Raw genomic sequence first — 23335 nt, 5'->3', positions numbered from 1 at the left:
AGCAGTAAGCACTGCACTGCTACCCTGATTAGTCTGCAAGATACTATTACTTCAACTCTTCTTTTCAAGATTGTGCGTTTACTGATAAAATTCAAAACTTCACCTGAATTTCAGGGCAGCCCTTATCATCTTTCCCAGGAGCAAAAAAACCTCAAACTAGCAAAACCCACCCCTGATAAAACTGAAAATCCTGACTATAATCAGCAACCTCTGAGATACAAGGCTGAAGGGAAGAAGTGAGCTGCTTCTTGAGCTGCTTCAGTGTTGAGTTTCTGCTACATTGATCCCAGAACAGCAAGATCCAACTTCAAAGAGATGTTCAGCATCTCCTATACTTGGCACATTCCAGCAGCTCATTAAAAAGCTGCTGTAGGAGCTCTTATTAAATATCAGATAACAATTACATAAAAAAAAAAAACATTTTTGGCTTCCCTATTCAGGCTTTCTGGCCTGATGAAGATGTCAGCTCGTGCATTATAGTACTGTATTATTTACAGAGCTGGTTCTCGCCACATGATCAGCTACAGAGCGCAGTGATCTGGACTCACAGATTTCAGAAGAGCTCTTGTAAAACAGGTGGCATAAATGGGCATAGATGAAGCTGGCAGTGGAGAATTAAATGGAATAGGAGATGGAAAGGAGATAAAGAATTTTGAAAACTAGGCAAAATGGAGGAGGGGACCCAGAGAAAGTGAGAGAAAAATGTAGATCAGGTAGATCTAAGGGGGGGATCTCAATGGTGTATTTAAATATATTAGAACAAGAACCAGATTTTGGAAAACAGTTAATACATTTAAATCTTGCAGCTAGCATACCAAAAAAAAGAAAAACTGGAATGAAGATAAAAGAATGATAATAAATAAAATGAGCACAATTTTTACAGGTGCAGTATTATTTAAAGATGTAGCACAGGTGAAAGAGAAACAAGCCTATCAGTTTCACTGCTAAAACCTTAACACTACTAAATGCATTTCATGGAAAATATATAAACACACAGCAAAAACCTAAAGCTCATTTAGTGTTTTCTTACTACACTGTCACTATCTGCCAGGAGTATGAAGAGAGGAGAAATCTGAAGAAGAGCTACAGCAAATGACTCATGGGGTCACTTAACACACAAACTGTAAAGAAAGTCAGTGAAGTCTTTAGGAAAAAAAACACACTTGTAACAGAGTCTCCCTATTTACATATGACTTGCAGGGACTGATCCTTCACTGAAGGGAGATGAACAGGATGTTCAATTGAGGGCTGATTTTTGACACTGTAAAAGCATGAACTGCCCTGGCAATCCATGAGCAAACTTTCAGAAACATCTTCAGTAAGAACTCCTAGCATTGACCCTATACACTGCAACAAATGCTTATACTTAATAAAAGAAATGCACACATTTAAACAAGGCTATTCTGAAATACATAAGTCAATCAAGTGCCTGCTACAGAAAACTGATTCTAAGTGATTTTTCATGGAACATATATTTTCAACTGCTGTCTGGAAGGTTTATAAGAGGTCTAATCTATATGTTAACATTTTAAAAACAGTTTATCACTAATGGATGAGATGACAAAGAATCATGGAATGGTTTGGGTTAGAATGGATCTTAAAAATCATCTAGTTTCAACCCCTGCTTTGAAGCCAAGCATTTTATGAGTTTGTAATATGAAACAATACCTTACCTTTGCTTTTTCCAGCTGTGCCTGGGCCTGTCGCTCAGCCTCTCTCCGCACTGCTTCCCTATCTTCTTCCAGAGATACATCTGAATCAGATGGACGGCTGGTGTAGGAGTCCGCCGAACCCTGCAAAAGAAAAGGAAAAATAATGTCACAAGTTCCTTTGATGTTAAAAAAAAAGGTAGAAGTGGTTATACACCTAGCCTTTTCTCTTACTTCTGTATCCCTGAAAAGAGATTAACTGCCCAAAAGCGAAATTTACTTAGAAGAAATTATGTCTAGGTAAACATTTTGTTCTGGAAACTTTCAAAAAGTGCAGGTGCCTTCTCCAGTGTTTTACTTCCTGCTCCATCTCTGCGCTCTTATTTGTGTGCTTTTCAGCAAGCAGAGCCAGTTTCTCTGGAGACTTACAGCACTGGTGCAGTGCAGGGCTGAAGGACACACAGCAGCTTCAAGGATGGCTCCATAAAAATTACAGTTCTAAACAGTGACAGAAATAGCAAGCAAACAGACTTTTAATAATCAAAATGCAAATTTAGTATCAATAATTACCATTACACAATATCACTGCTAAGAGATTTAATCTCTGCTATGCATTTTTATTTTAGGGCAGCCTCTTTACCTGACACACTTTCCCCATCAGAACAGCAAATGGCTCATATCCATCTCTGCCCCTCAGCAAGACATGCAAATGACCACAAATCACCTTCCAACTAATAAAATCCGTCTGGACTCAACACATGTCCCTGTATCACCACAATGGAAGCAGCCACAATGCCAGAACAGCTCTATAAATAATGACAGCTCTGCTTTCCCTCTGCATCTCCCTGCATACAAAATAGAGTTTGGTAATTCAGTCAGAATGAAAACAACTGTCCTCTCCTCACTGCCTTTTTTCTCTCCCTGTTTGCAATATATACGATATAAGGTGATAAGGAAAACGCAGGGCTTACACAGATATCAGAATTCTTCAGACGTCCTCCTTTGGCTCTTTTCAGAAGCCTGATCCAGGTGGCCTTCATTAGCCAGACAGCTCAGTTACTGTCCGCAGCTGCAGCGCCCGGCACTGATCTCATAAAACATGTGCACACTGAGCACTGCAGAATCACAGCTCCTTTCCTATCCATGCTCTGCTGTGAGAGCCTTCCTTCTCTTCCCTCTGCCTTTCAAGCTTCCAGCCTCACTGTTTCCAAGTATTCTACTGGAATTAAATTCTCAAATTTTCTCATGCCAGTAGGAAAAAAGGGAAAAAAAATTCAAAAAAACTCCCGAAAATCCACATCAGCTTCAAAAATCTCAACTTCAGTGATGAAAACATAAAATAAAACCAGCTTCAGAAATATTGTGAGAGATGCTTCAGCTGATCATAAACTGAGATCGATCACAGAAGAATACCTAGGGCTTTTTCCTTTCTGTTTTGGGGGGCGGATTTGGCTGTTAAAAATAGTGCTTGTAAAAGAACCTTTTAAAATCCTGTGCAAAATGTATTCAGTGACATTTGCAAGTGCAAAGTTCATTTCATCTCTTCCTAGATTGGCTGGGGGTGGGGTAACAGGCTGTTCGTACCACTGGGCATGCTCCATATGTGCAGCCTTTTACGCAGATGCTCACATCACACCGGGCTGTTAGCCTATGCCAAATTGCCATTTTACATCTCAAGGGTAAACAGCTGGAAAACGCGAGGTCCCTGTGAAACTGGAAGAGCTGGTACAGTGTTTCGTTCCCGTCATGGATGTCTGCTGCCAGCCACGTTTCCCTTGGACGTTCCCCTTGCTTCTGCCACGGAGCGCTGCCCTCCGCCGCAAAGCGCTGAGCTCCACTCACTCTTCCCTTACAGGAACCGAAAATACGCCTGTTGAGTGGGAATTTAACCCTCTGCTTACTGCCTGTATTTTTTCTGACATTAGCAGAGGGAAGGAGCAAAGAATAACTGCAACATACCACGCAACACACAAATATTAGATCCTAATATGACAAAAGCCAAAAAAAATCTTAAATTTCACTGTTCTGCTTTTCAGAATCACTCTCTACCCTGTTAGAAACTGACATGGGAGCTACATGCTAAGGCAGGTTTTCCTAGAGTGTTTACAATTTACTGATGGACATGCAACAATCTAGTTGAAAAAGATCACTGTAGCTGCCTGCAGTGCCCACCTTTGGTATAAATTCAGATTCACAAGAAAAACAGCCAATAGAGACAGCTGAGAACAGTGACATGCTGCAGTATGTCAGCATATCCCAGGAATGATCGAATCCTGCCATGATTTGTGTCTGTATAGCAATGAAATTGCCCATCACAAGTGATGCAGCAGCCTACATTTCACCATTATTAGAGCAAACAACAGTTGACACTAAATTCACAGTTTTAATTAAAGCTATTTTTTAACTTTACAAATGTTTTACTTTTTTCTTTCCTGAAGCCTGTAATAGTTACAGCATAGAATTTAAAAAGCTGCCTTTGAACTGAAATAAAGAAAATTATTCTCCAAGGAATATTTTGCTTTTCAGGAGTTCAGATACATCTGCTAACTTATGGTGATTGTTCAAAACTAAAATGTCTCCTGAGCTAGAGCAATAGGAGCAGAAATCAAAGTAAAATACACTCAAAGTTTATTGCATTTTTTAAAATATCTTGTCTGTTAAGAAAATATACAGAGGCCCTGTAACGTCCCCAAAGCCTGTCAAATTTTGCTGTTCTTTAAAATTCCCCTTTGCCACAACTTCTGACACAGCTGCCAATAGAAACAGTGGGAAAAGATGAGCATCAGCAAGCAGACAGAAGTTTAGTGCAGTGTTTAAACACAGTTATAGCTAACACACCAGTGGCCTGTGGACAAAACCACTGATGTTATCACAGCACTAATGAAAGGTGAGACTGTGATGGGCTCCCCCAGAGTCCCAGCCACCAGGACACTCTGTGGACACTCAATCCTCCTTGGAAAGGGCACACCCAAACCCTTCCCCACCAGCACTGCAGCTCCCTGGTGCCACTCTGCTGCTATGAGGAATGGTGCCATAAACCAACCCCGAAGCAACACTACGTGTAAGAAAGAGGAAAACAAACAGAGCAGCCATTATGCCTGACAGGAGAGCATAGGGCAGTGTGGGTGTTTGCTTCCTACAGCACTTCTGTGGTGAGCACACAATATTTGACACTGACCAAGCAGCACAGCATCACTTTTACTGGCCTTCATTCTGCTGTGCACAAGGGATGCTACCTAGCCAGTCCTCACCCTGTAAAAAAAGTCATGAAGCACAGTAACACAGTTCCTATCTCCCCAAAGGGGGCAAAATGCCTTCCGGGTCAGGCTAGAATTGCTAAAATTTGGCTTTCATCTTCCCGGCCACAGAGATCATTTACAGTGCTTGTCATGTCTTGTATTGGCCACAGTCCCAACACACATCCAAAAAATCAGAGTGATTCCATTTATTTTAATTATATTGACAAATTTCATGAATAAATTGCAGTATTACATTTATTTTCCCCGTGGTACAGACATGGTCATGTAAATTTTCTGTGCAAAGGGAAAGCTGGAAGTTTTTTTGCTTTATGAACATGGAAAAACCTCACAGCTGGATATTACAGGAAAAGGAGGAGCATACAATAACATTTAATTAACTGTGTAAACTTCTGAGTATTTTTATATGAGCTAAGAATGCATACAACCATATTGAGATGAAAAAAAAATTAAACTTATACAAAAACTATGATGAAACTATAATAGAAATACCTTGACTAGTCAAAAAAAATCATGACAAGTGGATGTGCATTTTCCATTCATGACATCCAAGGAAACTATATTTCCTCCCTGGGTTACTGAAGTTTTTTTGTGTTACTCTGGAGAACAGCAAAAATCTTTTCCCAAGAGCTTCTGAAATTCAGTTTTTGTGAAATTCTTCATGTCTCCATCTCCTTCCTTTGCAACATGGAAGAGCTGCAGTAATACCTGTATGTAATATATTTCACTCCAGCCCCCAATTCATCTGTCATGGGAAACTGTCTAATAAAAGTGAGATAATTCATGATAATAATTACTCCATCTGTTTATTCTTCTTTTTATTTTATTCCTTACTTTGCAGGTTTACAGGCCCAGTTTGTTTGAAAAATAAATTTCTGTTTTAGTAACACGCTTGAAAAATATTTCCCAATGATCTTACCACTTATTATGTTAGGGTAGCTTCTATGAGCTATTCTTATAGTGCAAATTCATACTTTTCACACTGCTAGTGGTCACATGTGATCATATTTGAGTTCCTTTTCCTTCAAGACCCTAAGTGTCTGATTGTTTTAGTATTGCAGAAGTGTGTCATCTTTAGGAGACTGGGTCCCTCAAGTAAAAGGGTTTTTTAATATTATTTCTGTTTACTTGCAGGTAGTAACTATTTAAGTAAATGCAGTAGTGCCTCTAGATCTCTTATTTTTCTTGTTAGTTTTCTGTATCCATGCTTAATTTTCAGCAGCACAGTTGGATCTTAAGTACAGATTTTGACTGATAAATTCCCACCAGGTTAATACAGCCATCACTACTCTCACCAATTCAGTCGTGGCCTTTATATTATGTTTTTCCCTTAAAGAATAAAAAAAATCTGAGCACCATGACTAACTTCAACAGGGTAATCCAGTTAAGAATTAGAAATCGTTAGAGCAGATAATTTTCCAGATTACTGAAAATTATGAAGTAATTAACTTCTTAGAAAGATCAACCAAGTTCCTTCAGTAAAGACTTTTCACATTATTATTTATTAAATGAAGGCAGGAAGCAGTGAGCAAACATGCATTGAGATTTTACTAGGAATAAGGAAATATATGTGACTGCACACATATATAAAACCCTTAATTTATAGCAGTGGGGTCTTCTCTTAGATATATTTTTCATCTTTTCATTCACTTGATGCTAATGAGACTTTTAAATCCAAAAGGAGAAATTACTTTGTCTTCATTTGATTTATACTTGGAATATGGAAAGCTCAGGCCTCAATGTGCCAGTAAGAGGAACAAATCACTTCAATATTCAGAATTTATAAAGAGATACTGTTAACTGCTTACGTTCTTATCCTGTGGCAGCAGTAAGAATGGCATCACACATCCCTCTAGGACATGATTTAAGATAGTGTATTATGTCCTTGTGATGTGCAACTCCTTCTTGTTTACTATGAACTACAGTAAAGAGTTATTTCCATAAAATGTTAATTTATCTTAAAATATTTTAAAATTTATTCAGAACAAGTCAAAATGTGAAATGTCAAAGTTTAGCATGAAGTGAAACTGCTGACATTGGCACACCATAATATGCCAGGAAATACAGATGGTTGTTTCACCCTGAATGGATCAACCTGAAAAATATAGTCAGAAGTCAGGAGCTCTCCCACAAAGGCACCATGAGTAGAGGGGACCTCAGTTTGGCAGAAGGACCACAGGTGGTGAACGTGAAAATTTCTTATCTATGAAGTTTTCTCTAGATGTTGAAACAATGTCATTGATTTGAATTATGTTGAAGAAAACACAAAACACTGCTCTGATAATGGTATATAATATGATATGTATGTTAATTATTTGAGTGTAGAATTTATACAAAGACAAAATTTAATTAATTTTTTGCAAGGTATATTTGAAGTGTATGACAAACTGTAAAAATATCTTTTAGCAATGGAAAAAGGAGGGTCCATGTTTTCTTTAAGGTACTATCAAACAGAAATGTTTAATTTCTTGTGTATGGGTCATGGATGCTTCACAACCTGGCAAAGTCTAGTCCTGATGTCCTCCCTGCTTCTTGGCATGCACCCTGAAGTGCAGTGCCACAAAATTTACATGGAAATGGACAATTCCTATCCAAGGAGGGCTACCAGCTCCTACCACAGGTATTGAAATACTCAATGTTTGCATTTAAAAACCAAACCAAATGTTGATTAGAATGTTTTTGTTGCTCTCTAGAGCTAATGTGGCATTGCTATGGCATCTACAGCCATGGGAGCTGTTCAAATCACAGGACTGAAATTTCAGAACAGCTGGGAGCTTTAGGGGGGCAATGTGATTAAAAAGGAGATTATAAAGGAAATCAGTCTTTTCTTTACCCTTAACATGACTTTGGCAAGCTTGATGGCAGCATCCAGCTCTCCATTAACATGTTTGCAAGCACCAATCCAATCCAGCTGCCTGAAAGTAGAGGTTTTTAAAAGAGCTCTTTGGATTGCAGAAGACTAGATTCTGGCATTCAGGAACCAGGTAAACAGCTGTACCAGGTACTTTATCAGGAAAAATCAAAACAACAAAACCAAAATAACCCCCCACAGCAAGCAAACCCACACATTTGCACTCATATTTCATGATATTAGACTAAATGTTTGCTTCTATGTTGTTTCACTAAGAAAAAGTGGAATGGGTAGGTATTTTTAGAGGAATTATGGTCTTTTCATGGAGACTCCAGAAAATCTTTGAAAATATGCAAAAAGGCAGCTGCAGAGCTCAACCTAGTTAGCAAACAAATAGAACCCTCATAGTCAGAGCTAAACTTTTCCCAAATCTGTGGGATGCTCTGGTGTGTTAGTTTACCTGTTTTTTTTTTCCAAAAAACATCTAAGACTCCTTGAGACCATATTGTGCTTGGCAGTGCACAGTCACAAAGTGAATGACAAACACTGCCTAAACGAGCTTGCAGTCTAAAGGCTGAGAGAATATGAGCAGAAAAAACAACAAAGGAGTAACAAAGGGATCAAAGTAGCAGTGCAATAGAAAATAAAACATTTTTAAATACTCAACACCAGCATTATGACTCATCCCTTGCATAACCACAGTGGGTTGTTCTTTAAGTAAGTTCGTATATGTATTATGGCAGAGCTTAGTTCTGTGAAAGCCTCTGAAGGAGGATAATCTGGTAGCTCTGTGTATTCTGACAGAGATTCTCATATTTATGAAATAATAGAAAGGGATTTTGAGGAAGAGGGCAATGACAGATATAGAAGGTGGTCTCCAAATTAATTTTAAAAAAAAGTCTTATCAATAATATAATCACATCATTGAGAACTTTAAAAAAATGAAACAAAAACATCCCCCAAGTTGAAGGAAAATAAATGGAATTTGATGTTTTGAGACAATTAATTGGATCTAGAGAATGGCACTAAATTATTAATGATTTTGAGCTATAGAGATAAGTCAGAGCAGTGACGGAAGTAAAATGTTGCCAGTGGAATGACTTGGAGACAGGTGTCAAAGGAAGAAAAATACCCAAGGAAATTATTGCAAGCAGCATGAACCTAAATCATTTCACTTTTGTCTCAGACTGTCAGCACACACATGGATATTAGCACAGATTGATTTACTCATGGGAACTTTTGAAAACTCTGGAAACTTGATTATATGTTTAAGACCTTAGGTGAAGGTAAATCAGACATAATAGTAACAACAAGCTGACCTGTGGTGCTGTTTACTGGGACAGACAGGCCTTAAAAATTAATGGTTTTAAGGAAAAATGGAAATATAACTTTTGACTGTATTTATTAACAAGCAGCAAATATCACGAAGAAAGGATTTTAAATTGCAGGAAGTCAACTAAGAAAGAAAATAATTTAGAATATAAAATGCTATGTGTTGATATAAGAGCACAGACAGAAAGACAAAGATTGGGTCAGCCATGAAATTAAAAGTGGACAGTAAAAAAAGAGGAAAAATGGAAAACACATCTGGGATGTCAACAAAAAACCAGGAAGCTAGAAAAGGAAAGAATTTGCAGGAAAGCATGGCAACCATCATCCCAATTTGTCTCAGCTCAGTTAAAAGTGCCAATTTAGATTCTGTGTTCCAGATCGTCAGTATATTTTTATCTGGGAGTTTGGTTCAAGTCATTAAGATTTTCTGCATACTTAAAAATAGCTTCCTTGAAAATTCAACATGAAATTCTGTTACCAGTGGAGAATTCTGAAGGAAAAAAAGACTATTTTCCTTGAATTTTATTTTTGATCTCCAAACATACAGGCCCTACCTAGTTTTCAAATCTAACATTTTTAATCTACTCCAGATAAAAAACTGAAGGTTTGGGGGCTTGCTTTCTTATTCATTTTTTACCTTATTAAAAACTGTGATGTTAAGCATATGCTTACATTTGCTTATGCAAACTCTTACGTGTTTTACTATTTCACAGAACCATAAAACATGCTGGGAAAGAGACCCACAAGAATCATCAAGTTCAGCTCCTGGTCCTGCAAGGGACCATCTCCATGAATCACACCATTTGTTTGTGAGCATTTTCCAAACTCTTCTTGAACTCTGTCAGGCTTTGTGCTGTGACCACTTCCCTGGGGACCTGTTCCAGTGCCCAGCCACCCTCTGGGTGAAGAAGCTTTTCCTGCTATCCAGTGTAAACTTCCCCTGATGATTCAGCTTCAGGTTATTCCCTTGGGTCCTGTCACTAGGCAAGACAGAGAAAAGATCAGTGTCCTATGCTTCCTCCCACAAGGAAATTGTAATTGTAATTGCAATGAGGTCTCCCCTCAATGTCCTCCCGGCTCAACAGACCAAGTGACTTCATCTGCTCCTCATACAGCTCCCCTCCAGACCCTTCACTATCTTTGTTGCCCTCCTCAGCTCTCTAACAGTTTAATGTCTTTTTTATATTGTAGCACCCAGAACTGCCCCCAGCACTTGAGGTGAGGCCGCCCCAGTGCAGAGCAGAGCAGGACAATCCCCTCCCTTGCCCAGCTGGCCATGCTGTGCCTGATGCCCTCCAGGACAGGGTTGACTCTCCTGGCTGCCAGAGCACTGCTGGCTCAGGTTCAACTTGCCATGGAACCGGGACTCTCAGGTCCCTTTCCATGGCACTGCTCTCCAGCCTCTCATTTCCCAGTCTGTCTGTACAGCCAAGGTTGCCCCATCCCAGGTGCAGAATTTGGCACCTTCCCTTGTTAAGCTTCAATGGCTGGTGATTGCCCAGCCCTCTAATTTATCAACATCTCTCTGCAGGGCATCTCTGCCTTCAAGGGAGCCAACAGCTCATCCCAGTTTAGTGCCATCACCAAACTTATTCAGTATATCAGTATGCCCCGTGTCCCAAGTCATTTATGAATATGCTGAAGAGAACTGGTCCTAAGATGGAGCCCTGTAAAACCTCAGAATCCCACTAGATTCCAGAACCCCATCAGATCCCCAGTCTGAGGTCACCCCATTCACTGTAACCCTTTGTGCCCAACCCATGAGCCAGCTGCTCACCCATCACATGATGTGTTTATCCAGCTGGACATCTTGTGCAGAAGGACACTGTGAGAGACAGCATTGAAAGCTTACTGAAATCCAAAAAGATTCCATCAACTGGCTCCCCTTGATCAACTGTGTGGATTGCATTGTCACAAAAGGAAAATAAGTCTGTCAAGCAGGACCTTCCCCTCAAGAAGTGGTATAGCTGTGACCAACAATGCATTGTCTTTTAGGTGGTTTTCAGTAACTCCCAGAAAAATATTCACCGTAATTTTACCAGTCACTGAAGTGAGAGTGACAAGACTGTAATTTTCAGGGTTATCCCTCTTGACCTTCTTGAAAACTGGGACATCTTCCAGCTTCCAGTCAACTGAGACCTCTCCAGATCACCAAGGCTGTTCAAAAATCATTGAGAGAGGTCTTGCAATAACATCACCCAGCTCTTTGAGGACTCTTGGATGAATCTCATCAAGCCCCGCAGACTGACAGGCACAAATCCTGCACAAATTTGGAGCTGACTAGGAGTTTATCATTCTCACAGCCATGGTCCATCCATACTCAGGGCTCTGGGACCCCCAAAGCCCATCAGCAATGTTGAAGCAAAGAAAGCATTAAACAACTCTGTTGTTCCTATGCTCTGTTGTTCCTGTTTGTTGCCCTGTTATTTTAAAAGTTTTAAAGTTCTTCTAGAAGTTTTCTGTGCCTTCTGATGTTTACATATTTCTACTGGAGTTTCTCACACTGTTCATATAAATAATGATTGTTTTGCATTCTTCTTTGTGGGAGGAGAGAATTGATGGAGTGTTGGTTTGACCAGTGTGGTTGCAGAAGTGGCAGTTTCATCCTCCAATCCACTGCCACTTTTGTAACTGCGAGGTTGGAAATAAAGATCCCTCCTTTCGCTCTCTTTTCCCTCTTTTGCATTTAGCGTGCGTGAGTTATTTCATGTCATAGTGCGACACCTGTTTGTGAGGAATGCCTTGCCTGCTGGACCTCTGACATTTTGAAATTGCCCGCTCCTGTGCCATCAGGAGGTGGTGCCAAAAGAGCAACTAGCACTAATGGACTCAAACTTATCTTCAACAGTGTTTTCCCAGGAACCTTATTTACCAGTGGTCCCCTCATATCTAGCATATCTAGGGTTGAAGCTTTGCTGGCAGTTTTCCACCTGTTGCCAGAGATCTTAAACTCAACTGCTTCATGGTCTCTGTCACCAAAAAGACCACCAACTATCTCTTCATGAGATCCTCTCATTAGCAAGCATCAAATCAAGGAAGGCATCTTTCCCATCCAGCTCCCTTAGTACTTGTATCATGAAGTTATCATCCAGATGTTTTAGGAATCTTTTGGACCCATTTTTGCTAGCTTTGTAGTGATCCCAGTTAATACTTGGCAAGTTGAAGTCCCCCATAAGGACAAGGATGGATGATTTAGAATTATCCCTTAATTCTTGAAAGAATAATTCACCAGTGTCTTCATCCTAGCTGAGTGCCCTATAGAAGACTCTCACAATGATATCTGCTTTGTTTGTCCCTTAATCCTTATCTAGGGAATCCTCAGCTGTGCCAATGACAACTTCAAGTTCCAGCACTCAAACTTTGTCAGCTTTAAAAGGTAACAACTGCTTTTATACATATTTTTGCCTGCTACCCTTAATTTCTATACCATAAATACAGTTTTTGTCTGTTTAAATAACTGTCTTTTTTGCCATCTCTTAATGAGTTAGTCTGACAATCATACACTCTGAAGAAACTGCTGTCATACACTAGTTGGCTACTGATAAGTTTATTTTCCAGATCATCTGCTACTGAAATTTTGAATTTCTAGTCATGGTCTCTTGTTAACAACATTTGATAACTGTCATGACATAGAACGCTGCCATTTGCTCACCACTTAGATTAGGAGAGGTTTTCTTACCAACACCTTTGTTAAACTGTGCATATGAAGACAAAGCAATTAATTAAATTTCCCTCACCCAGGCTCATTGAAACCTCAAGCCCTTAAAACAGAGATTCATCTGTGATTCAACTGTATCTCTTACAGACAAAATGACCCTTTGGGCACCTGCAGCCTTCCTCTCTTTGATACTGCCAGAAACACCAAGTAAGCAGTTTTGCATCGCCTGGCATCATTTATTTCAAGATATAAACATGACAAAAAATACATCCTCATCAATGAGCTGAATCTAAGCCCAGTTTCTAAGAGTGTCAAAACCACATGAGTCCTTGTGTTTTCAGGTGTTAGTCCTTTGCATTTGGTCTTCATCCTCATAGACTCATTGAAAAATACCAGGACTGTTTCTTTTTACCCATTACCTATCCACCAGGTCTAGCATAAAACAAAGCAAACTACTTGGGATTTTACCAACAGGATGAGGCTCCTTTTTCGCTATTTACACATTACAATTACTCTCATCTGATTTCAAGAATACAACAGTCTGCAATACTTTACATGAATGAAAATATCTCTGAAAGGCCTTTTGTACCTCTTGTCTATCACCTATCAAAATAATCTTGAAAAATTCCCTTTCTTCAGCATATATTTTCAAAGTTTTTGCTCTAAACCAAAAATACATCAGTTAATGTATAGATTGCATGATGGCAACTGTTCACATCCATTGGCTCATTAAGATTTGTCTCTAAAAGACACCTGACCTAGTGCATCCAGAGTGGATGAGGGTATCAAGCTAAAGGAAGCGCTACACGCCTGATTCTCCCATCTCCATCTACACGGCTGTCACTGCTTGCACAGCTCCACCAACTGTCCTTTGAAAGTACGAGTGAGACAGCTTGTGATTCTAAGTCTGCTCATTTTTAGAGCACTATCCCCATCTCTTTATTAGGAAATAAGACTGAAGGCTCTGGATGTTATTGTCCCCATTTTTCATCTGCAAGGCAATGCAAGAATGTGAAGAGTATACACAATACTTGTTTAAAACAAAAAATAGTAAGAGGTTCTAGGAAACCATCTGATAGTACAAAATATACAATATTGAATAAACCTAAATGTATTTTCTCATAGATAAAACAGATCTTGTACTGTGGATTTATGCTAACACTAGAAATAAGATTGCTTAATTGAAGATGGGAGGGTTAAAAGGGCAGTATATATTTTAGACAACATGGAAACAGAAATGTGCTTGCTGATGAAGATGGTGCTAACCTGATTAGGTTAGATGCTAACCTGAAAGGAAATAAATATAAATTAATTCCAAAAGAAAAAAAAAAAGTCAAGGAAATCATAAAAGCATAAAATGGGGGGGGTGAACTTTCATAATTCAGTGTTGGAATATTTTTTGTATTCTGGGACATTCAAAGGTTGGAAAAATACAACAGATACTTTCCAGGGTAACAACTGAACTCAGGTTTCTAAAATTATTGCAACCTAGAAGACTAAGCATTTTCTGGTTTTCAGCCATAGCAGAAACATCAGGAACATTCTTTCTGCTTCAGAACAGACTTTGCCTGGGTCAGGAGAGCACATTACATCATATCCCTCACTAAGCCATTTCCTCTTCGAGAGGATATACCACTGGTTGTTCTTTCATCTGTTGTTGCAATACTGAATACTGGCAGAAAATACATGTTTGATTGCCCTGCCACACACACCTGAGGAGCCTAGCTCCTTGCTGTTGATAACCTCCTTGTGGATGCTGAGGGAGCTCCACTCCAGACTGTACAAGTCTCATTCCCTCAGGCTGTATCTGCAAGTCAAATGATCCAGCTGCAACCATCCTGGCATACCTCCACTGAATCATTCTCTCTGATTTATCCACATCTTTCTGCTGGGGCACCAAAACTGGTCACAGTCAAGCAGCTATGTTATAATGAATGCTGTGATCATCTCCTGGGATAGAGTGCCTGTACTACTTTTCATAACGTAATCATGAAATTGGGGTTTCAAAAGAATCTGCTACAAGAAATACAACAGGATTCTTCTCAAAAAGAGACAACATACACCTTTGGCAAACCTTCGTTTTTAGATTTGCTGTGCAACAGTCAACTTGCTCAAAAATTTTAAGACAAGCAGTATCTCACTTTGTTGTAAAGCGACATTATCAATGTGCTACCAGGATCAATCAACTTTTTTAAATCCCTCAGATAAAGAGATTTCCTTCGAGACAACCCCTGCAAGTTTCTGGTTACAAATGAGTCTCCAGCATCTGCAGTGATGAAAGACACAAGAACAGAAACTCCAGTTCTGCAGCTCTTAATGTCTCAAAGTATGTTATGCTAAGTTTCATCAAAGAAATACAAACAAGCCTATGTCATCCCCAACAATTTGTTTTCTTCAGGAACTGCACTGGCTAGAGCCTGCTTTTTCCTCTCTGATCCATTGTTTGGAAATGAAATTAATTTTCTCCTTAAACTCATACGGTTATGCTCACTCAAAAGTCCTATTTCTTCCAGGTTACAAGGTTCAACCAGTTTCTGCTTGAGGAATTACCACCCAAATGTATCAGCTGTACCTCTGCTGCTGTCACTGCTGGATTCCCACCGAGCGACAGGAATATGGCAAAGCTGGCTCTGAGATAGCTGCTCTGCTGCGCTAATTAGGAAAGCAACTCATATTTGGATGAGAGTTCTAAAGATAGAGTGAAAAAGGAGCAGCCAAATGTAGGTAGGTGGATGATGGGCATCATTCAGATTATCCAGAGGATGAGCACCATGACAAAGCAGCAAAGAAAGATGAAGTTTCAAGAGGAGAAATATCAGGGTATTATGAGAGAAATATGAGACAGTATTTCAAGCATGCAAGAGATGGATGGCAGGCCAATGAGCATTTTCTGAACTTTTGCTAGCTCTTGCCACTCACCAGTTTAGCAGCAGAGATCACAAAAGAAGATATCTTTTCTAGGATGAAAAATACTATCTAAAATTACCAAAACCCAAAAAAATTACCTCAATGTTATTTGAGCATATATGCCTGGCATGCAAAGGATGGTTTGTAAGCTACTATTTTCCTTTTGTTTATTTTTAAGAATTCACATTTTTACAACATTGAATCACCTCTGTATTCTATGAAGCTTTCCATTAAAGCCAGCCAATAAATACCCAGCAGTTCTAAGATTGTGAATTGAAGCACACAGGTAGAAAGCAAATTTTACAACTGGTTTTTTCCTGCTTAGAAGCATTCAACAGGCACTCTGTGTTCACCCTGATTTACATCAAGTCAGACCCCAAAGTGCACATGGATGGGAAAAAACTTAAAAATGCTAAAGAAACCCAAGATGCCTCACCTCTTCTAGGTCCCACCTATGGCCCATTCAGTAGACTGTATATGCAATGTTATACCACAATTCAAATACATTTGTACTGCAAACCCCTCAAAGATTCTCCAAACACAATGCTAGATTCCCTGTTCAGGTAAAAGTCAGAAGTCACCACTAAATTCAAGACAGGATTTTCACAATTTAAGAAATCCTCTTGCCTCTCAATATTATGCCAGCTTAACTCCAATTTGGAGAAAAAGAAAGGGATTTGGTATCTTATTTATTCAATTTTTTAAAATTTTACATTTATTCTTAACTGATTTCAATTAGGCTGAAACACTTATTACAAAATATTGAATATTTTTATTTAAGTAAACCAGAATGTCATTCTTGATTTCCACCGATCTCCTTCCATTATTCTTTCTGTAAAGAGTTATTACATTTATGATCAGCAATAATTCATAAAGTTAGCATCTCCCTTACTGTTCAAAGTTTTTAACTTTACAATGCTTAAAAAAAGAATCTTGGCCTATTGTTTCCTTCGTCATGCAGAAGAAAAGGAAATGCTTGTTGCTGAAGCTGGCCCAGTAACACAAGTGTGCTCTTTTATAACCTCTCATGTTTTGTCAGTTGTCTGCAAACCTGGATCTTTTCATGACTTGAAAAGGTGTCAGTATTTTTTATTCCTGGTAATTTTCAAAATCATCATAGCCTATGATTTACCTAGAAGTTCCTTCTTGTTTCCTCTCTTGATTAAGCTAAAACAGACCTTAATTAAGTTGAATAACATTGCATTCACATCATAAAATCTACCAGAGAAGTGCAAGGACAACACTTTCAATTGTTACAAGTCAAGCTGATCCACAAAACACATTGTGTAACTGGCAGGACTAATCTCTCACACCACACTTACAGACACAGATGCCCAAGTTTATTTAAAATAACCCTAAACAAAACAGCAAAATTTGCAGTGTTTGGAATTTTTAAAATGTATGCATTTTACTGGGAGGCATTTGATTATAGGAATATTTCAAATTTTATTCCTATGGTGACAAGGCAAAAACAGCTATAGGAAATGGTATCAGCTGAATTATGTTTTCTCCCTCAGCACACCAGGACAGCCCCATCCAGACCATTTCCCAGATGTTCTTGCCTGCAAATTCCACCAAACCTCTGGATCCAAAGTGATGAGAACATTATTCAGTACTAAAAAGACATGACTGAGATGAATTATTAATTTTTCCTTAAAAATCTATATTCCTGGCAGAAGAGGAGAGAGATAACATTCATTCATGCAAAGGAAATCTCCTAGAAGGCAAAGCAGCTTAATTTATCAGGAAATAGGTGTATGTGGTGGTTATTTAAAAGAAAAAAAGCATTTTCCCAATGTCAAGTTCAAGTGAAATGTCCATCAGCAAAATCAAAATTTCACAGATGGTATTAATAATTCCCTGTTCCCTTGTACAGGGAACCTTATGATTTCACTTAAGCATGTCTGAGGGCCACCCATATTCTTGCCAGGATGTCTATAATGAATAACAGAATTACAGCACACAATATGAATTATTCCATTTTAGAAGGAATTAAGGGAAACAACACAACTTTCTTAAATATACGGGATAAACCACAATATGATACATATGATAAATTGACTATATTTGAGCAACAATCTAATATGTATCTCTTTCATATCTCACTTTATAGATATTATCCCCATATTTATATGGAATCCAGATGAAGGCAAAACAATCACAGTAAATTAAAGATTAAAGGTCTAAAATTTCAGAATTATGCTGGGCATCCTTCACTAACAGGAACTAAATCATGGGCAACTGCTGGACAAGATGAAAATGTCTAAGAGTGAGTTTTGACTTATGAAGTAAAAACAATGGGATTCCTCCTTTGTGTCCTGAAGATTTTTACATAGCCTGCATCCTCTCAGTGGAATCAAAGAAAAAAAAAGTAGACTGGTGGGAGGACATGTGGAGGAAAGGACATCTAGTCCAACCTCCTGCTCAAGAGCACCATATTCAAAGCCACAGCAGATTGCTCAGGACCCTGTCTAGTTGAGGTCTGACAATCCCCATGGATTAAAATTTTGCAACTTTAGAAAGAGTTTTAGTTTTTAATTTCCTACACCAAATAAAAATGTAAAGAAGTTCTAAGAGTAATTATGTCATAGGATAATAAACTACGAAGTTTGACATTTAGCCTCAAAAATTAGCCTGCTGAGCTGTCTCCACAAGCAGATAGAAACAATTCTGTAAAGATATGTGCAAAGTCAATTTTAGAAAAGCCCATTTCTGCACATATAATAACTTCAATTACCTCCAGTGAAGAGGCAAAACTAAGTTTGTCATTTCCTTTCAGGCAAATATACTTCATGAAAAGACATGTACAGATCTTTTATTTCATACTTAGTTGTTACTAAAAGGAATACCTTTGAAATACTATTTTGTTCTTATGATACTCAACTAGCAATATTAATGAATCAGCCTTGCTCCCATAAACTGGCCTTTTATTGTTCCCTCTGCTTAAAATTCTTGTAATGGTCTACCTGTCCTTAGACTTAAGCACTCAGCTGAGTAGGAAGCACTCTCATTTTGTATTTCTGAAAGAAAATTGTTTATCTTATACCAATAAAAACTACTTTGATTTAAAGAATTTATTTGTAATAAGAACATCTGTATAGATGTTAGTAAAAAATATAGAAACTGTCTTTAAAAAGTTTAAAAAAAGGTATTAACCCCAATTCTTATTAATTCCATTTGACTGGTTTGTAAGCTCTAACAGAACTCTAAAACTCTATCATAAACCATAAAATATAATATGGAATTCTAGAATTTTAAACATCAAAAATTCCTACACATTGCTAAATTAAAACGTATAGAATCACACCGTATTGTAAATGACAATGTAAAATGAAATGTGCACAGGAGAAATTCCCAGGGATTTTAATCTTTCATTTCTCAAGGAAAAAACCTTTTAAAATGGCTGGTTCCTATGGTTCTGTAGTTACAGCAATGAAAACACCCAAGTTTTGCTAAATTTTCTCCTGACAGAATCTTAGACATTATTCTTATCAGAGATGTACAAAATAATAATAATAATAAAAAAGCACGGCTTTCATTACCCACTTCAGTGTAAATAAAAGACTGCTGAAAAAAGAATTGATGATCCCTATTAAAGATGTGTTACCTCTCCTCAGGATTTTGTAATTCTTATTCACCAGCTGGAGTAATTATCTGGAAAGTAATATGCAGTGTAAGTGAACAAACAGCATTTCATTTAGTCAGTTCTGGAGCTTGTTTATAATTTAGAGAAGACGTGTCTTCATGACGATAGATGTCCATGAATTTGATAAAGAGGTAGATGGATTTTTTTCTCTGTAATAGCCTTCCTGAGAGCCAATGTTAAATAAGAACAGATTATAGATTTGCTCTGATTAGCTGCTACTGAATTTGTTTATCAGAACAAACCATCTTACTTATTATCATCAACTGGACAACAAAAACATATTCCCAAACAGACATAAACACACAGCCTCAACTGTAAAAGAAGTGGAAAACAAAGGAAAACTAAAAGGACTTCTGCCCCAAAAATACTATCTTAGAAGCTTCATATCAATTATTCTGAAATGGGATTTTTGGTCCTAGATTTCCCTGTGTGGAAGGTTTCTATAAAAATGCCACTGGACTATATCCAGCCTGCCTACTAGAAGCGCTTAATTGAGCTGTTGTAACTGCTAGAGTTTTGAAAGGTCAAGAGAGCAACAAGCTACCCAGGCTGCCAGCCACCACCTCACACACCATTGATGGGAGAATAGCTGTGCTGCCCAGGATAGAGAGGCTAAAACAGGCAGCCTGCTGCACCAGGCGAGCAGGCAGGATGGCAGACAGTGCCAACATGCCTTCTTGACTTCAGCTTTCCATATGTGCTGTAGGGAAGTCATGATTTCCATTTTGCACATAAAACATCTTCTGCTACCCCTTCTGCTACCCCTTCTGCTACCTCACATCCATCCACAGGCTAAACAACGTAGACGTCAAAATGCATGCCACAAATACTTAAGTGGGAAACAAACTTTAAAGTAATGCTATTATTAGAGGCAGAGCACTGGGGTTTCCTGCAAGACCTGGATTTATTTTGCACCATATACATGTACAGCATATGCATGTCCCATTTCCTTAACTGAAGACATTCAAGCCAGCTTCTTCTAAATATCTCAACTTTTGCATGTAGGGCTCCATCCCAAGCATTATAAATTGATTACTTAAACCACATGCCATTAGTATCTTTTACACAGGGGACATCTCTGGCTACATAGGTCTCCCGACGTTTAATTAAATAAGAACTATGAATATATGTGGCATAAGAGGGAGGAAGTTGTAAATAATTTCCAAAAGCCTGGACACACTCACACGGTGTGCAGGGGAGTCCAAGAATTAAGTATGTAGCTACATAAATCAGGGAAGCCCATCTAACTAGCTTGTTGTTAACTCTGTACTGCCCAGCCTAGATTACTACTCCTACCATTAACACTTTTTATGGCTACATTAGCATCATACAAATTCTTCATTGAAAAATAGCCAATTTTTTCTATCAAGGCCTGTGACATAAATGATGAATATGGAATAGAAAAATTCATGTATTCCTGATCATGAAGTTCTCAGGTTATATTTTTTTTTCCCCAAGTCCATGCTGGTTCACATCACTGAGGTAAAGTGCCTTGTGCAGCATGAGGCTGATCAGTGCATTGCCAGGAAGTAGGTCATTATCATGGCCATTTCCTTCACATGGAAATAAACAGAAACCAAAATCAATAGATGAATTTACAGATTTCATCAGACCTTGATGCTATCAATCAGAAGCCAGGTCCTGTGAGAGACCTTCTTCCCTCCTTCCCACTGCTGTCTCACAAATGGGAAAGTAGCTGAGAGGTTCAGAGCTCCCTCAAACAGTTTGGTGGGATTTTTAAGTACTTTGATTTTGTTCTTTTTTCTTTGTGTTTGTGATGTGAACTGCACTGGTCCTTCCAACCCAGGCCAGTTTTCACACTCCATTTCTCTTACACTCAACTCCTTAGAGAGAGGTAAACTTCTCCTTTGCTATTTCATCACCTGGAGCTGGTCATTGGAGTTGGTTTCTCAATGTCAGAAACAATTTGACTTTCACAGGGCTCTCTTTCACACATGCCTCAGGCACAAACCTGCTTCTCAAACATCATGCACTCACCATGATCCTCTTCCACAATAACAGAAATGCTCATTCCCTTCCTTCATTGCATTCAAACACCACTTGGCACTAAACCAGTGCAAAAGGATCCAGATAAATTGCAGTCATTGACTTGCCTCATATTTTTGTTGGAAATATCTATTTCTAAAAGTTATTTCCTGAAGGGAGAAACCTTGTCTCTAATCTCCCAGAGCTCCACACTGCCCAGGACCCTACATTAAAAAACAGGTATTCTGATCTCTACAGCTGACCCACTGCTCACAGACTCACGTACATAACAGGTACTACAGCTCATGTCTCCACCCATAGCCTCCACACAGCCCCCCACCCTTTTATTGACTATTCATATGTTGGATTGTGGGGGTAGAGGTAGGGGAAGGTCAGATACACTACAAATACTTTCAATATACTCTTAAAACTATAAAAGGCTCCATCCTTGGTCACTGAAATTCAAATTAAAGACAGGAGGCACGGAAATAGAAGCTATATGAAACAAACAGTAACAGCATTATTAAAAAATCTATTTCACATAAACTACAGGACATTAGATTAAACACTGATTTTTTCTGGGGATAGAAGTATGGTCACTACAGTTGTGCAAAACACTAACTGACAAGTACACTGGGTTTCTTAGGAGTAACACAGAAATTACCAATACTTTCATCTGCATGGGTTTATTGAGATTTTCCTCTCTAGTGTTTCCCTATTCCAAACTGAAACTGTTTCAGGAGCCATTCTGCTACACTATCAGAACCAGCAGCTCTCCCAGGCTTCCCTTGGGGAAATCCCAAAACTCATATGCAGTGCTTAAACACAGCTGCGAGGTCTCTGAGCTAGTCATGGGGAATGATGCCATACAGAATGACCCTCATTTTTCCAATTTAGGAAAAGAAAACTGTATTGCTTCTACACTTTGGCTGCTGCAGACAATCCACAGGAAAAAGGCTTGCTAAGGGTGACCGTTTCACAATCTACATCCACCTCTGGATGTGACCCCCATCTGTCTTCACATATAAGCATTTGTTCCTTCCACATAAGAGTTCTTCTCACTAAACACATAGTTTCAGGCAAGAATAACTCCATTTCTTGTGCAGCTGTACAATATTTGCAATTGAAAATTAACCAAGTGCTATTGTCACTAGAAACAAACCAAGTGTCTCCTAAAATTTAAAGATAAAGAATCAAAATGTCAAGGGATTTTTCAAAGGATGGACTCATGACTCTGAAGCAAATCTTAGAGACTGAATTTAATTTGCCCACTTTTCAAGTTACACTCATGTGTTGTACAACTTATCTATCTGAACATAGCATTAGATGTTGTTGCCTTAGGTTGAACTAAGGTGAACATGGAAAAGTCATTCCAAAATCTTATGGTTAAATTTTTACGGTGTACGTTAATTTGCCAAACTATCCTTGTAATAACAAACATGCAATTCAAGGGAGAGGTTCCCAAAGAAGCAATTCTGATTTATTCAGATACATTCCCATGTCAATCCACAGTATGATAAAAACTACCATTGCTAAAAAGTTACAAGTGACTCTCTCTGATCTTAAACAACATCCTTTCCTCCCTTCACTCAGTTGCTGAAATAAGGTAAGTAGCAATGACTCAGAGTAAATACATCACTGTGTTGTCCCTACTGGTTTCTAGGACTTACAATATTTGTAAAATAGGTGGGGTTTTCCCTTGAAAATTAGCCCTATCAGCAGAATGCCTGTACACACAGAATTAGGATCTGTCTGATTCATGAAGGACAGTCAAAAAGTAACTCTTCTCAAACCTGAATGACATTTGACTGCTCCAAGATATTCCCCTCCTTTAGAAATTGAGCAGACAGATTTTCATACTTTTTGGAAGATAATTCTGCCTGGCAGGAGTCATGAGTATAACTGGCATTTATCCACATCATACTTATTATTCCAAAAGAAGTGCCCCATCCTTCAAGATGACATAGGCAAACTCAAAGGAAGTGAAGATTTAATTTAAATAGACAAGTCAAAACTTTTGCCTGGAGAACACAAGTGACAAATGCTCTA

At 38.5% G+C, this 23335-nt stretch overlaps 1 protein-coding gene across 10 annotated transcripts in view; it reads right to left on the bottom strand.

The window, feature by feature from the left end:
* The window catches only part of CACNB2 (calcium voltage-gated channel auxiliary subunit beta 2), a 239086-nt gene that overhangs the window by 75951 nt on the left and 139800 nt on the right, over positions 1-23335 (bottom strand). For 6 of the 10 annotated variants that reach the window (XM_068212462.1, XM_068212480.1, XM_068212468.1 and 3 more), the window contains one exon: positions 1674-1793. In XM_068212462.1, coding sequence (XP_068068563.1) covers positions 1674-1793 — 120 coding nt within the window. Of the gene's footprint in view, positions 1-1673; positions 1794-2289; positions 2323-2620; positions 3213-23335 lie in introns of those variants that run through there. The other 4 variants (XM_068212507.1, XM_068212530.1, XM_068212500.1 and 1 more) reach the window with 3 other exon arrangements.

This window comes from Anomalospiza imberbis, chromosome 1, assembly GCF_031753505.1.
Source record: "Anomalospiza imberbis isolate Cuckoo-Finch-1a 21T00152 chromosome 1, ASM3175350v1, whole genome shotgun sequence".
Lineage (NCBI taxonomy): Eukaryota > Metazoa > Chordata > Aves > Passeriformes > Viduidae > Anomalospiza > Anomalospiza imberbis.
This window is presented reverse-complemented; position numbering and strand designations above follow the sequence as displayed.